This window comes from Epinephelus lanceolatus, chromosome 10 (genome assembly GCF_041903045.1).
Source record: "Epinephelus lanceolatus isolate andai-2023 chromosome 10, ASM4190304v1, whole genome shotgun sequence".
NCBI lineage: Eukaryota > Metazoa > Chordata > Actinopteri > Perciformes > Serranidae > Epinephelus > Epinephelus lanceolatus.
Window position 1 is genome coordinate 19,749,886 of NC_135743.1, and position 15,850 is coordinate 19,765,735.

The window sequence follows — 15,850 nt, forward strand, 5'->3', positions numbered from 1 at the left end:
CTGATGCGAGGGGGGCTGCTCTTAAATCTTGCCATCTCCCGTTGGAATAGCTGAGAGGTTGCTCTGCTCTGAAAGCTCCGAGGGGGATCAGGAAACAGCCTTGCTGTGAGTGCTGGCCGTTCTTTGGCCTGTCATTAATGCACTGCCATTTGAGAACAGCTGTGTGCAGAGAGCCTGTTGCTGAGCAGATAAAGACAGGTCAGTGTGAGACGGGGAGGGGGCGTGAGCATAAACACTGAACAGAGTTTGGGCCATGGGCTTTTGATGGTTATGGTGTATGCATAACTAGCAGTGGTGGTCGTATCTGAAGTGGTACTTCGAGGTGTAACCCAGCGCTGACCCCTATATTTTAAAATCAAGGCGGAGCAGGCGCACTTGCCATTCTGTAACATTTGCAAGATTCCTCACAGTCTTCAGGTTCAGAGATTTACGTCTGAAACAACAGCGAGCTCGTGTCCATAAGTAGCCAGGCTGCATACGCATTACATTCAGAACATAAACACAGAGGTTTGACAACAGGCCCATAAAGTCCTCACACATGACAGGATGTGGTTAGCTCTTCTCTTTATTTTTTTTTTTATGACCCTTACGTTATTCATCCTTATGGAGGAGAGTAAGAATAGAGAGATAGATTGTGACAGCTCACATGCGCTGATCAGTGTACTTGCATTCTGTGGAGATAATGCACCCATCAATCAAAGTGGCATGAACAAAGGAGAGGGGGGCCCAGCCATTCCAGCTAGCCTGACTGGCAGAAAGCACCTTTATCCATTGACCATTAGTGTATCACTCTACCCATCCACAAATACATCTTTTCTTTGCAGTCCTCATTCCGTGTGAATTTCTTCAGAGACTTGGCACGACTCCGCCTGTAACTGTGCACTGCCTCGCTGACACCTCCCTAAAAATAGTGGCCACTAATCCCCAAGTCCCCTCTGAAAAGCACTACACATTACCAGGGCTTCACTAGCACATCAACTGCATCCAAATCTACAGAGAGATAATACATTTTGAATAAATCTACAGGTTTTTTTTATAGACATTTGCAATTGCATGTGAGCAATTGCCATCTTGTATCACATTTAAAAGAGCAGGCATGAATCCAGAGAAATGTAATAGGTTGTCTCCACCTCCACACTGCAGTGCTGCACCCTCTGGTGGGGTTGATGAATACAGCTTTTAACAGCATGTAGACAACTGCAGTAGCAAAGCACTGAACCAGTGAGATCATGTTGTCAAAACTTGCACTTATGTGTCAGCAGGGGTTTACATCTTTCTCAAGGAAGCTTGAGAAGCCAACTGGCCGTAGCAGAGTCAAACTGTGAGCTAAGAGGTGATGTCTTTGTAAATCTTCTGGTCATAATGGTGCCTCATTATTTCACGTCAAAGAACAGACGAGCATTCAGAGCAGTAAAATTTGGTGCATCAGCAAACGCTTTTCCTTGCATTTGGCTGATCGATGGATACTTTGTAGGAATAGCATTGTAAGAATAAAAGTTTCCAATGAAAACTGCCATGTTTCATCATGTTAACAGCTTTAAAAACACAGTCCTCACTTACTTTAAATCTTCCTCACACGCATGTTGGGTCTCCTCACTGATGAATCTTAGCCTTTTCCATGCTTTCCGTCTTTGGTTTCTGTTTCATTTTGATGAATGCATTTCCCTCTAAAAGGTAGCTAGTTATAATGGAGTTTGCATGCATTGCTCAGAGCTTTCCACTGCATGGTGATCAAATCTAATGTCGCCCAGAGGGAGTTAAGAGGCTCTGTGTGCATCACAGGTTCAAGTTAACAAACTGTGGTGCCTCTCCCTACTCGGCTCCACTACTGTTACATTTCACAAGAGGCTGTAAGTCATTTAAAGTGCATAAGTTCTACATGATGATCAGTGTGTCATGACATAAATCGTGTTTGTAAAGAAGGAGTCGGCTTGAAACAGTGTACCAGGCTTCCTGCTGGCTACCAATATAGCGAAAGGCGGCAGCAGATAGCGTGGCATGCACCCCCTGTAGGGATTTTGTAAAAGGAGACCCAAACTGAAATGGACAGCTGAGCCAACTCACATGCCTTGTACATCAACTGTAAGGCCCTCTGGTTACCATCTCCGAATCTGTTTTCCTGTGGTTAGCATGCACGCCGTCTTTTGCGACTTTCAGGGGGAGTAAGTATTTCCCCTCAAAGTCACAATATTACTGAGCCTCAGGAGTAAACAAGTCAAAGTACAGTGCAAAGCATTCCCACACTGTCAAATTAATAACAAATGATGATCAATTCCTGAGTCTGTTTTAGATGAATGAACCTGAGAATGTTTAACACTGAGCTTCAACTCTGAATTCAGAACATCTGTATCAGTTTCTCTCTTCCCACAAATAATCCCTGAATTCATCAAATGCACAAATAGAAGAGGAGACCGCAGACTGGACAGCTCGTCTTTAATAAGACTTCAGATGCTCCCACTGACCTTGTAACGCACATCAAAATAATTATAGCACAGACACGCACCAGCATTTCAAATACATATGAGTCCATGGCATCTCAATGCAAATGAGAGAAAATGTTGTCATGTGCATGACGCATGAGAGAAAAAAAACAAAAAAAAAAAAACAGCTTTAACGGTTTAATAGTGGAGTAAATCCCTCTGACGGGGATTTGACCTTGAATGACTTCTGGTTACTTAATCATGAAGGTTGCACACTCATTTTTTACATCCAGTTCTGCGTACAATCAATCATGGCTGAGGTTCGAACAGATGGTGTGTTTGTTTACACACAGTAAGAAGCTGTTGGGTGTGAACTTACATGTCAAATCTCTTTCCACATTTCTCAATTTAACTTTACAAAAACTGTTACAGGTGGCTTTATACAGACCAGGATGTATAATACCTGGGTTTCACTCAGAGGTGTCTACTCAGAGCAGAGTAGCATAGACAGACTCCCTTTCATACAACTTTAATCCACAGACCCGTCCCTCCTTTGTCTGTCACACACAGTTAATTTACATTATTCACAAAAATGTACCCAGTCTTTTATATTTCTCTTTCAGTTAAATAACTAAAGAACAAAGAAAACAATTACTCAGCTGTACTGTAATGTACAAAGGATGATACTGTCGAGTAGTAAGGTGCATGGAATCGGTGCCACAAAGATCTTTCACAGATGTTAACACTGATGCACCCGTGTCGCATGCGGCAACACCTTTCATCCTCTTTTGTCTTTTGCTTTTGTGTACTGATGATTGGCTGTCATCTTCTATTGCCCACTTCATCTTCAGAGAGACGTACGTTTGCTTTCGGGGGCTTGGAGAAAGGTTGGCACAGGTCACAGGGCTCCCCATGCGAGCGTTGGCAGGGCTGGGAAAAGGTCAGTGGCCCAAGACAACGAGCACTTCAACACTGGGACGTGTCACAGGACCTCTGTGATGGAGGCAGAGAGCAAAGGGTTAAAGGTCAGCAGCCGTCGGGGGTTAACAAACACATGCGCACAGACAAAACAGAGTCACCCTCTTTGATTTGAGTAATGACACGGTCTGTAAACCTCTGACCGGGTGACAATACTAAATGGAAAAGGATGCTGAGCATGTTGCAGAAGGCATGACCCCGTTAACATTTACTGTCTTGTTTACATGGGGGTAATGGACGGGCCTCAAGCGAAAGTTGTTTTATCGTCGAATGCAGCCAACATGTGAAGCAAGTTTGCAGTCGATATAACCCTAAATTATCTGACTGACAACAGCACGTGAGGCTGAGACACGCCAAACACTCAACAAGTAGGAACATTCAAATAACCCTGGAAGGATGCCATGAAATAAATTGACGACCAATGAAATTACATTCAATAAGTCTCGCATATCAATAAGCCCTCATCATAAAAGTCCCACCAGGTCAAAGGCGGCTCAAGTGTCAAGATTTACAAGAGTGAAAATGAGAAGAGAGAATGCTCGCTCTTTATATGACGCGGATAAAGGCAGTTGCAGTGAGATAAAGGAAGTTAAGAATCCGTTTAAATGTGATTTCGGGACAGACATCAGAAGGCTAACACAGATAAACATCCTGTTTGCTTTACGTAGTATTTATGAGCGTTGGTTTGTCGTCAGGCTAACAGGTGAAGGTTAAGGTCTCGCAGAAAGGCGAGAGCAGGGTGAAGAGGGGAGTAGGGTGCTGCTGACGTTGCCACTGGGAGGGGGTTTGAGTGAAGAGTGATATGCTGCTTAATTGCCTCGGGGTCCTGTTTCTAACCCCGAGCAGTGAAGCACTTGTGGAGAGGGTCTCCTCATCGCCTTGGCTATTCTAGGAATTCCTCACTGGGTGCGGGCCCATGTCAGTGGGGCCGCTGAATAAAAGCTGTCATCAGTATAAAGATACCCCACTTCTCCTCACCCTTCCCTGCACTATTTCTTCCATATCTCATCTCCACCCCTTTGCGGGTGTAAATAGAGTCTCCGTGCCACACCATGCTCTCCCCAGGGGGTGCTCGCTCTCACCAGGGAGATGACCTGCACATTAGACCAAGTGCAAGTTCAGGTTCGTGGTTGCCTTGTGCCAAGAACAACAGAACTAACTTTAGTGCCTTCTGTACCGCAGTCTTTTTTGGGTAATGTGAACATGGCCAAGCTCATGTGTGAAAATAAGCACACAGATGTATTGCAAATGAACCACGGCTCTGTCTGATGCTCCTTTTATTAGGGACAGACAAGAAAACAAATTGAATGAGTACATTGGTGCTCTTGTCTTAAACAGATCTTTTCATTCAATGTGTGGTTGTTTGTGTAATGACACTGATGATACCGCCTGTGGTTGGATCTTTGTGGGAATCTTTGTTTTATGTTTTTGTGAATTCTCGTCTGTGGATCAGTAAAGCCTTGTTATGTTTTTTCAAACCCTGGACTACAGCCACAGTTAAACCTCCTCTGAACTACACCAACTCTCAAAAAGTCATGGCTTCATTTCCTTTGAGACTCCCAAAAGCACAGTATTCACAGCTCAGTAAATACACCTTTAATGTTCCTGTAGTTCATCTAGACTTTAAGGTAGACTTTTAATTAATAACAAGAGACAAGGGTATATTATAAAGAAAGCTGGTGATGTCATTATTTGTCTCCTTTCCCCTGCTGTTTGATGTTTTAATAAAGTTTTATATCGCCAGCTGGCTTTTATAAAATGCTGTTGCATTTGTGAACTCCTCTTCATGTGCCTGCGCCTGTTGAGGGCTTTCTCCTATTGTTGTTTATAAACACTGTTTGTGAATGCTGTTCTTTGTGCCCGCACGTGTGTGCCTGAACACCATCCTGTACGCAAATATGCAAATCCTAGTATAACGAAGGAATGACCGCTCTTTGCTCCCTATGATTGGCTGGTATTTGCCTTCGTTGGTTGGATTGGTTAGGTTTAAGCAAGAAGAGTGGGACGGGTTAGTGTTAGGGTAAGAATGTCAGGGTAAGTCAATCAAGGCAGAGTAAGGCGGGCTATTTCTTTGCTATTTTAGGATTTGCAAATTCACATCTTGTAGAGTAACCACAATGCTAATGGGCATCTGTTTATACTTGAGATGTCAGTTCAGTTCATTTCTCCTTTGAGAGCCTGACACACATTGACTGGTGACTAACAGATTCATTTGTAAGAAAAACCACAAAATGATGTGAAATACAAAAAGCCATTTCTTTTGTCCTGGTTCCACACTGACTCAGAGCTTTAAAGCTGCCTTTCAAAGTGCTATCCATTAAGAGGTGGTGAATTTTTTTTTTTGTTTTGCTATTCTTTTTTTTTTCTGTTAGCTTTGCTGACAGCCAGCCAGCTAGCTGCGCTAACATAGTGCCCATTGCCCTCACTTCAGTCTCCACTGGCTAGCTAATGTTAGCTTTGGCTGCTCAGCACTGTGTACCACCTGGGTCGGGTGGGAGCTAGCTAGCAGTGTTACTCATTCACATCAGAGCCACAAAGCGGTGGCAGCTGTTGTATTCACCCAAAGTTGAGCGAAGTGGCACACAGCAATGATCAGTAGAGCCACCTGCAGTTCTCAGAAAGTTGTAAGACTTGCAAACTTTGTAATATTTTGGTTTACATGCAACATTTATTGTTGTTGTTTGTGCTGAGCAGCTCTGACTGAGACAAGCGGAAACTAATATGCCAACGCCTGACGAAACCGGATGTGCATCACTGTTTTGTGCACAGAGCCTCTGACCGCTAGTAACGGCTAATAACACTGGTGGTGGGACAGCATTGCTGCAGAGATATGTCGGCCACCCTCTAGTCTCCCCCTCTGGTAGCCCCTGTGAGTAAGCAGCTTCATATTGGGCCACAAAACCCCTTTAGTATGTTAGCACCAAAATTTCAAAGAGACATCTATAGGAACGTGACACTAGGTCATTACGATTCAACCAAGAACAAGTTTTTTTCAAGTTCTCCTTTTTTTCCCCAGAAGTTTTGCCTGAACGCTGATGGTAAGATAAGAAAATTGATACCGCTCTGATTTATAAAGCTACCGTCAGTGGCCGCTTAGCTTAGGCTTTACCCAGAGGCTCATTTGTTTGAACTGTTAAAACAAAGTAAAGTAAGTTGCGTGCCAGTGCTATTTCTTTCCAAGTGCAGTGACTTCCGGAAGTCATGCAAGAAATAGTTCCAGTGGCACGTAACTTTTTGTAAACCCACAACTTGTCATTTTCACACTTCCATTTCTATAAGGATTAAACAAAGAAAAAATAAGGTTTTTATTTGAGCTTTATACATGGTAGTAGTCTAGCTGTTTTCCCTTGCTTCCAGTCTTTATGCTAAGCTAGGCTAATCATGTTCTGGCTACAGCTTCATATTTAATGTGCAGACATGTGAATGGACTCCGGCCAGAAATCATTACAAAGGGTAACCACCAGTTGAACATCTCAGACTTAAGTCGGTATGATTATTTTTCATAGTTTTTATTCTTCCTTTCTTCTACTCTCTTCAAGTTTGTATTGTTAATTTTCAGCTGACTTCAGATCTAAAGTGTTTGATATCATGTTTGGTCTGTATTGTGGCCTCTCTGTACCTGCAACATGCTGTGGCTTCATGGGGCCGGCCTTTTTCATGAATGGCTCCTCACTTTCAAACGTGAGGATGGGCTCAGTGGCCATGCTGGTCTCAGACTTTTCCCGTGCTCCGTTGGTCGTGTTGCCGTGATTAGCGAGATGGATGATATCTCCAAAGTGGGCAGTGTCTTCTTTAGCGGACAGACCGTTCTCATGTCTCATAGGCTGGACCCCGTTGACCACTTGGACTGAGGGGCTGCGGGAGAGAGGAGAGACAAAGCAGAGTATGGCTTTAGTTACAATGGGTCGGAGTGAGTCATACAACAAGTGAGTCATTCCACCACCGTCCAATTACGGTAGTCTTTTAAAAATCTACCCCAAGAAGCGCATTCGAGTACAAAGAGTAAACATTTCAAGAAATCTAATCTCTCCCAGTGTTACGATTGTTTACTGTTGGCCTGAATCGTGTAGCTCCTTGTGTTTTCTGTTGAAGTTTACAACATTACAAACGTCCTGCAGACTTGACTGGTGATTTTTCTGGCACACGACTTTTATACTGTTCATGGTGGTCTTGCATCAACATGAGCACAAAGAAACTCTTAGAAAGAAAGGAGCAGTGTAGTTTTACCTTTCTTTGACGTCTGTCTGTCCATTCTCTGTCTTATTGTTGAGCAGGCTGACTTCTGTCTTTGGCTGATACTCAGCAGATGCTGGAGGAAACAAAGTAAAGCAGCCATTTATCCAGTGTAAACTATGCACACCAGCATGATCTCAGCATTCAACCCTACGCTGCATCATCATCAACCACATGGTGACAAACACCATTAATAATCATCCTTAAACTGTGTCAAGCTAACTTTAATAGGCAGGAAAGAGATGCCAAATTTTCTTAGGGCATCCTTCCTGTGTAGCCAGATCCCCCCTGACTCAGCTCTACTGAGGACATGGCTGTGGTTCAGACAGATTTCCACACCCCTGACTAGAATGGAAGTACGCCTGCCAGGCCTCCGACCACATCAGCGGCTGGCTAATGTCTTCCTGCATTGGGGAAGTTGGGGAACTTTGCTACAAACAGCAAATCTCCAAGACCACATTGATCCCCTTCATCTTACTCATTCACTGTGTGTGACGTGGAAGCTTAGACGAGGAGGGTGTGCAAGTTGCATGCTTTTTAACAAAGTTGGGTTAAGAATTTTTCCATAATTAGAAGTTGTGTCTACAACTTGTAAGACATGAGTGGATATGGGTAAGGCCTTTGCAGCATCACGTGTCCTTATATTATTACTTGTTTTAAAAGTAACTGTCTGATAACTGCTGCAGGCTGTTGCCATGAGCCCACTCTTCCTCTCTAACTCCCTCAGTCCCACGGCTTGGACAACAAGCAAGCACACATGGGTCCTATTGTACAGAGAAGAAGAACTCAAACTGCAGCTGTGCAGGATATGAGACCGAGATATAATCTAGTAACCCTTTTATACAGACTGCTCCGATGTGAAGATGACTCACATGGGAAATGAGGACAGGAGTGCAACAAATACCTGTGAATTTGTTGATTCAAACATATGGAAGAAGTAAAAGATGGAGAGGAAAGATGGTGGGAGTATGTGTCATCAAATATCAGCCTAAAGGTGGGATGAGTAAAATGAGTTCATCTGCAATAATGTGAATCAGACACCCTCTAACATTGACTGCTAATGTGGGTTTGCTGATTAGAAATCCACTTCTAAGTGGATTCTGGCCACAAATGATCCACTTAGTTTTAAATTCCCTCACAGATAACACATTAATGGGAGATGAGGAAAGACAGTTACGCTAAACGATTCCTGCATATTAAAGGCTTGTAGTGGGTAATGATTTTCCTCCCTTACTTGAGGATGTTTTGTAAAAAGCAGACTAATCAGAGTGATGTTCTGCTTACCTTTGCTGCTCTCTGCCTCTTTGTCATTGACATTTGTGGAAGGGGAAGACTTTGTCTCTTTCTGTGAAGATGGGAAATAGTTTCAGTATCCTTTTTACTGGAAAGTCAGTGTTGTTTTGGTTTAAACAGAACAGCAAATGTACCTTGTCACCGCCATCTGTCTTTCGTGTCCTCTTCATGATCTCATCCAGACGCTGAGGAAAGAAAAAAGGAATAAGACCAAGAAAAATGCCACAGAGACAAATACCCATAAGAGAACCTGTTCTTAGATTTCCTTTGTATTTTGTGCAAGAAATAAGGGCAGATGTGTTTTCAAAGTTATGAAATGAAGATTTCAGGTTGTTAAAACTGGGTTAGGTTTAATGGGCTAGACTGAGCCCACACACCTTGACAGACTGTTTGCTAGAAACATAGGTTTCATATTTCGCTGTTCATTGCTTCTCTTCACCACAGAAAAAGCTTTCCCTGTGTCTTATATCTGAGGCTATTATGCCTGAAGTGAGTGCAGTCATGGAGTCAAACTGAGGCTCTTATGTCTCCAGGTGGAGAGCTGTGTTAATAATGATGAAGCAGCACTTGTGTATTCAGCTGGAACAACAGCGTAGGATGGTGGAACAGTGAACAGTAGGGTGGAGGAAACAGGATAAGTCTATACCATGCTGAAGAACAAACCACTCTTTGTGGTTAATTTGTATGCACAGACAGCAAAGGTTTGATGCAAGATGCGACCTTCATCTGAGGACACAGCTAGCCTGGGACACTAAGACCAGAACTGCAGCTGCCACTCATAAAAGTGAAGCATTTTTAAGATCCAGGATTATTCATGGACAGCTCACACACTTGGGGCTTTGGCATCTGGCCTTACTGCAAAACTTGTGCCTCAGGACAAAAGATTCTTCTTTGTCTAACAAGCTGGATACTTTACGGATACTTAAATCCACACATGCTTGCTGATCACAAACTACCCTTTGTTGAGGTGATAACAAGAGTAGGCCACTTAGTTTTGATAGACGTCAGTCACCAACAGTGTGTTGTACAGTGTTAATATGCAGCGAGTCTCTAGGGCAGAGGACATGCTGTTCTTGCGGACTAATTCCAGCACGGAGCCAAGCTTGGTTTGGCTGAGCCAGACCTGGCACGCCTCAATAAGAGCCTTTCTCACATGGACAGAAGATGAGGAGAGGGAAAGAAAGGCTTAGCTTGCATATAGAAGCGTGGGCTTACTGGAGGTGTGGGTTGCATACTTGAGTAGATAGCCATGGTCATACTGCACACACACACAAAGATATGCACAAACCCACACACAGATAACTGGCACGGGGAGGTCTCCATTATTAGTGTTTATATATAGCTTCATGCTCGACACACAGTCTAAGCCCTATTAAATCATGGCATGCAGACAACCCATCCAGGATAAGCCAAAAACATCATCCATCTTGGTTTCATGGACTCAACTTCCAAGCCTGCTTTTGTCATGTCAAAAGACAGACCATAGAGTGACCATACCCCAGAATATGATACCTCCACTGGGGGAGGGGAGCTCATTGGAAATTGTCTACAGTATTAATTTTGTGTTACTGTTACTCATGCAGTGAGAGCAGAGCTGGGTCTTTTAAAATCAGGCAATCAGTTTGTAGGATTTTAAGGCAGTTTTTTCCTTACAAAATCTAAGAAAGTATTTTTGGAAAAAAAATGAGGATTTAATTTCTACTTTCATTATTCTAAAAATGCACTATTCCGTTTTGAAACGGGTGACTTAGAAACCTGGCTGAAAGAACAATGATGGGAGGACAGATGCGGTGCCCTACCCTTTTCCTCTCCAGCCTCTCCTGCTCCTCCTTCTGGAAGTGTTTCTCCCTCTCCAGACGCTGCTTCTCCGCCTCCTCCCGAGCTTTCGCCTCAGCCTCTTCTTTCTGAAACACACACAGGCGAGAATCCAACCACAATCTTAATGCCGGCAGAAGGGGGAAAAAAAACCCAGCCAAAATAACATGCCTTTTACGTAACAAGGGTGTGGTTTCTCCCTGCAATTATTGTTTACAACCACAAAAGGGATATTTTCCTGTACCTTTGAGCCAAAAAGATCTATTTCTAACATTTACAGCCTCTTGAGGACCATTCAAAGTGAAATACAATGCTTAAGCCTTTGCATAATTATATTTGATCAAGTTTAACCACAAAAGCCACTTTCTGTAGAGGACCACAAGGGGGTGGCAAAGCGTAAGTGCTGGATACCACTTCCAGAGATAAGACAGTGCCAGAGCTAATCATGTTACAGGCCTACAGGAGAAACAAATATTGTAATGAAAAGCCACATTTCCTGTTTCTACTAACCAAGCGTCATTCCCCTCTGCTTCTTCCCGGCAACATCAACAAACACAGGAAGAGTCAATATTGCCTTTAATGGTTGTTTGACAAACTGAAAAGTGAAAAGGGCACGTTCATTGTAGCTACTGCTTCACCAGTTTGGATCAATATTTGCCTCTAAAGCACAACAACATCCCACTGACGTTGAAAATACTAGGACTGTGCTTTCTGACCAACCTGTTATCATTGAAGTTCAGTGTGAGGTGAGCAGCTGAGCAGAGACAGTAAACAAGTGACTTTGAAAAACACCACAAAGTTTGTTGCCAAAGACAGGAGAGCGTAAAAGTTTGTGGTGTAATGGGCAAAGTGCCTGGGAATGATGTGATGAGTGCATACATGTGTGTCTTGACCTTATTTGAAAGGCAGTAATAACTGCCACAGCGGTGCTTAATGATCCTCCCTGCTATGGGCTTTAAGCACTTGCAAGATCCTTTCACCCTATCTGACTAACCAGACCGCTCCACTGCACCACATTAAAGGAACACTTCAACCCCCAAATGAGCATTGATCTATCAGTTACTCAGCCCATGTTACCATGAATTCAGGGAGGAAACTTTTTTGTTCTTGCATGCCTCCACGTTGACTGAAGAATTAAGAAAAGATTAAAGTAAATTCTTGATCATTGCATATTAAAACAGCAAAACTACATCATCAATCGTTCAGCAAAGGCATGTGAGAAAAGCTATTTTTTCTTCCTCAATTCAACATAACACTGGGCGATTTATTCATATAATAATCCTTAAACACCCAACCTTACTAACAGCTTCCCTTTGTCTGCGTGCTGAGTGTTAACAGTCATTATACCTGTTTTTGTAGGCGCAAGTTCTCCTCCTGCTCAGCTTTGGCTCTCTCCAGAGCCTCCTTCTCCTCCGTCAGGCGCTGCTCCTCGTCCCTCCTCCGCTGCTCCTCGGCCATGGCACGTGCCTCCTCCTCCCTAATTCGCCTCTCCTCTGCCTCCCTTGCTATTCGCTCCTCTCTCAGGATCCTAATGAACATACAGCCGAGGGTAAGTATTTCCACTCAATCATGTGTCAAACACTTTGAACGCAGTAAACAATTTAAAATGTAAATGATTCCATTGACGGGACATTTCCTCTTTAGTTTACACCATCTCTGCTGAGTTCACATTAAAGCACGAGCAGCAGGAAACCAAAACTATTTAAGGAGATGGAAACAAATGGAAGTATGTGTGCCAACACAAGATCACATCAATTCCCAAGCTGTAAATAGTCACTTGCTGTGGTTAAAATCACCCAACAGGCTATCCAATTCTTAATGCCTCCACACATCATGGCCAGTGTTGAGTGAGGTCTCATTTGGACATACACGTGCTTTGATAGTACATGGAGCCTTCCTGTTTAGTTTTGCTGATGTCTTTTTCATTATAAATGGGAAATAGCTGCATGTCCTCAGTGAGATTTGTTTGCAAGATAAAAACAACTACAGCGGCGTAGTCTACACCAACAAACACACTTTCAGAATAAAGTATACTTTCACATAAGTTCAAACGTCATATACAGTACATGTCTGAGGGTGACATTGCAAATGTGCATTTTAATTATGGCTCCTCCACTACCTTATATGACCTCTTGAGATGTCTGACTGGGAAAAAAGAAAATAATGGGTAATTAAAGGACCAAGCCCTTGAGTGGGAACACAGCTTGGGAATTACTATCATTCAGCACGGACACAGACATGTTTAAATTCCTTTTTTTTTCTCACAGTGAAAGAACTTGACAGATGTTTGACTATGCAAAGTCAACACTGTGCCGACCATTTCCAATTGTGTTTTGAGGCATATTAAAAAACCCTCTGACCTCTCCTTCTCCTTCTGCTCGCGGCGCTCCTGCTCCTCCCTCTCCCTCTGCTCTCGGGCCTGTCGGCGTTTCTCTGCCAGGATACGAGCCGCCTCCTCTGGGTCGTTGGTGCCCGCCATGGGCTTGGCTGATGGAGACGGTGCAGGTGAGGACGCAGGGGCAGGAGGAGCTGGATGGGCCAGCTCAGGTGAAGGGGAGGCTGCAGTGGTTCTAACTGGCGTGCTCGACGCGTGTGGTGAGGCAGCGGTCGAGGCTACTACGATGGCAGGAACCACAGGGGAACCTAAAAGAGGGGAAACTAGTGTTACAGAAGAGACACTAAGACATCATGCTGTGCAACTTAACAAAAACCTTTGATGTGATTTTTCATGCTTCCCCACAAGTAATGACTTTTGAAGTGGTGCTTTGTCAAAGGAGAACCTATAGGTCATTTATTATTCTCCATTATTAATAACGCATTCAACCGCAGTCCACATATGCACTGTGAAAACATTCTGTCCCCCGGCAAATGGAAATTGTAAACATCCATAGCTTTAGCCTAAGAACTTGGTAATTACATAATTAAGGCTGATTAGTGCAGCATCTTACTGCTGTGTGTGGCTCACTCAGTACATTCCCTTTGTTTTCATGACTAATTAAGTCTGATGGTAATCTTTGCCTATTGCTTCTTGAAAGAAATGCAGAGTTTCCAGAGGCCTTTTCACTTTTTCCATTAGATACATTCTTCTAACCAGTCACAGGAAAAGACCAAGCCAGACAGTGAGGAGCTCTTTGGGTACATTAGAAGAAATAACATAAAATACAGTATGACTCAGCCATGGAGGGAAGCTATCCCAAATCCAGATATACTGTATCATTAGACTGTTAAAATAGGACAGTCTATCAATGTGGAGATATTAAGTTGCAACAAAATGCTGATTATTGTGCAGTATACTGTTCTACAATAATATTAATAATAATCTTTACTCGCTTTCAGCCACGTTTTATGGTCTTTATCTACAGATGGAGTTTTTGCAGTGCTCATTATGACCTCATCATGAAACTTTGATAACTTGATAACAGATGGTCGACTGAAGTTCCATTCTTGGTTCACATGATGTCAACTGAGCAAACTCTGGCCACATCCACACTAATATGTTTCAGCCCCATCTCAAAAATAATCTCTGTCCATACTCACACGCCTGAAACCACAAATAACATGACCATTCATGTACGCTTGGCATGCCAGTGTAAACAGGAAGCAGAGACTACTCGATGGTGATTTCTTTGGTTGGAACGGTTACCAAAAGTATCACATGAGCATAAGGTGGTCAAGGCAGCAGAAAACCGACTGGTAGTTGTTACCAGGCAATATGGTGATATATCAGCTGTAGCAGGAGCATTACCCATCAATGGAGGAAGCCATAGCAATGGGAAGGCAGTAACATTAACCACACAAGAAAGATGAAATCTCAAAAGTATGCGGGCCTAGCTGTAATGTTTTCGTTTGACACATCATGAATGAAGACCTAAATAGGAAGCAAACACAGGTGTCTGCATCATTGTTTTCAAAAGTCTCTGTTTCCACCCTTCCAGACTAAAACCAAACTCAAACTAAAATGGGGTCAGCTGTGTTTTCCAAGGTCTCTGTTTTAAGGGTTCCAAAATGCCGGGGTAGTGTGGACGCTAGACATAAATGTAGCAATAGTTATGCATTTCAAAACGAAAGCGTTTTAGTGTGGATGTAACCTCTATCTACTGATGAAGACCATAAAAGGTGGTTAAAGCTCTGGAAGAATCCTGTAAGTGGATGATTTCTTTTGTCAAACTAAGGTCCCGAGGTCAATCATGAAATTAAGCTCTGGTGAAAGTTCAGTCAAAAAGACAATACTCTTCATACTCAGGCTGTAAGTTTCTTTCTCAGCCTGCCACTCACTCCTTGCATGTATGCTGACTAGTGATGTGTCGTTCGCGAACGAGCCAGCTCTAAGTGCTGATTCTTTGTAGCGAATGAGAAGAGCCTACTCCTGTCGGGGAGAGCCTAATTTTCGGCTTTGCTGAGAATCCATGCAGGCAGGGGTGGGACTTTATTTTGATGGGCACACCATGCGGCCAATCACATGCGAGTCTAGGATCATAACATGATGTGAAAGAAGGAAGGGGGGCAGACGCACCAAAGACAGCGAGTGTAATGATACAGGCCAGAAGAGACAAGGGGAGCCGGATTTAAATGCAAGCACGTCAATGATATTGGAGACTGCAAAGCTGATTGCAGAATTTGTAAAATGAAAATATCCATCAGAACAGGGTCAACAACAAACCTGCACAGACATGTAAGAACCGCCCACCCGTCCGTGCAACTGGAGTAGAGTGGGCACTGTAGAATTTTTCTTGTAACGAAAAAAAAAAAGCATAAAAATGAGGCTTTTATGAAAACACTGAATGAAAAATTGCTTACCAACACACAAACCATTCATAATTGCTGAATAAGGCTAAAATAGAAGGCTCCAAGTGATACTACATGAAGAGCCATTTGGGAGCCATAAGAGCCGGCTCTTCTAAGGGAGCCGAGCCAAAAGAGCCAAATCTTTGAAAAGAGCCAGACTTCCCATCACTAATACTCACTCACTATCTCTAGGGGTCATTGTCTGGGTAGGTCAATTGAATCATCAGCTGATTCACAATCGCCCAATAGCACAGCGACACAACTCTGTCAGCCTATCATCTTACTGCTCCTTATTTTAAATATAGTTCTTGCTCTGCCGTAGTTCC

General features: G+C 43.2%; 2 protein-coding genes across 7 annotated transcripts in view; both read right to left on the minus strand.

Moving 5' to 3' along the window:
- Window positions 1–1,761, minus strand: part of thrap3a (thyroid hormone receptor associated protein 3a) — an 87,077-nt gene extending 85,316 nt beyond the window's left edge. Inside the window, exon 1 of the mRNA XM_033640861.2 lies at window positions 1,561–1,761. The gene's annotated coding sequence lies outside the window, so the exon portion shown is untranslated. The remainder of the gene's footprint in view (window positions 1–1,560) is intronic.
- Window positions 1,762–2,416: 655 nt separating this feature from the next.
- map7d1a (MAP7 domain containing 1a) overlaps window positions 2,417–15,850 on the minus strand; it is a 53,325-nt gene continuing 39,891 nt past the window's right edge. For all 6 annotated transcript variants that reach the window (XM_078171734.1, XM_078171731.1, XM_078171735.1 and 3 more), the window contains 8 exons: window positions 13,100–13,382; window positions 12,087–12,267; window positions 10,724–10,828; window positions 9,059–9,109; window positions 8,916–8,976; window positions 7,626–7,707; window positions 7,018–7,253; window positions 2,417–3,413 (listed from right to left, as the gene is read on the minus strand). In XM_078171734.1, the coding sequence (XP_078027860.1) occupies window positions 3,403–3,413; window positions 7,018–7,253; window positions 7,626–7,707; window positions 8,916–8,976; window positions 9,059–9,109; window positions 10,724–10,828; window positions 12,087–12,267; window positions 13,100–13,382 (1,010 nt within the window). In that variant the 3' untranslated portion in view covers window positions 2,417–3,402. The remainder of the gene's footprint in view (window positions 3,414–7,017; window positions 7,254–7,625; window positions 7,708–8,915; window positions 8,977–9,058; window positions 9,110–10,723; window positions 10,829–12,086; window positions 12,268–13,099; window positions 13,383–15,850) is intronic.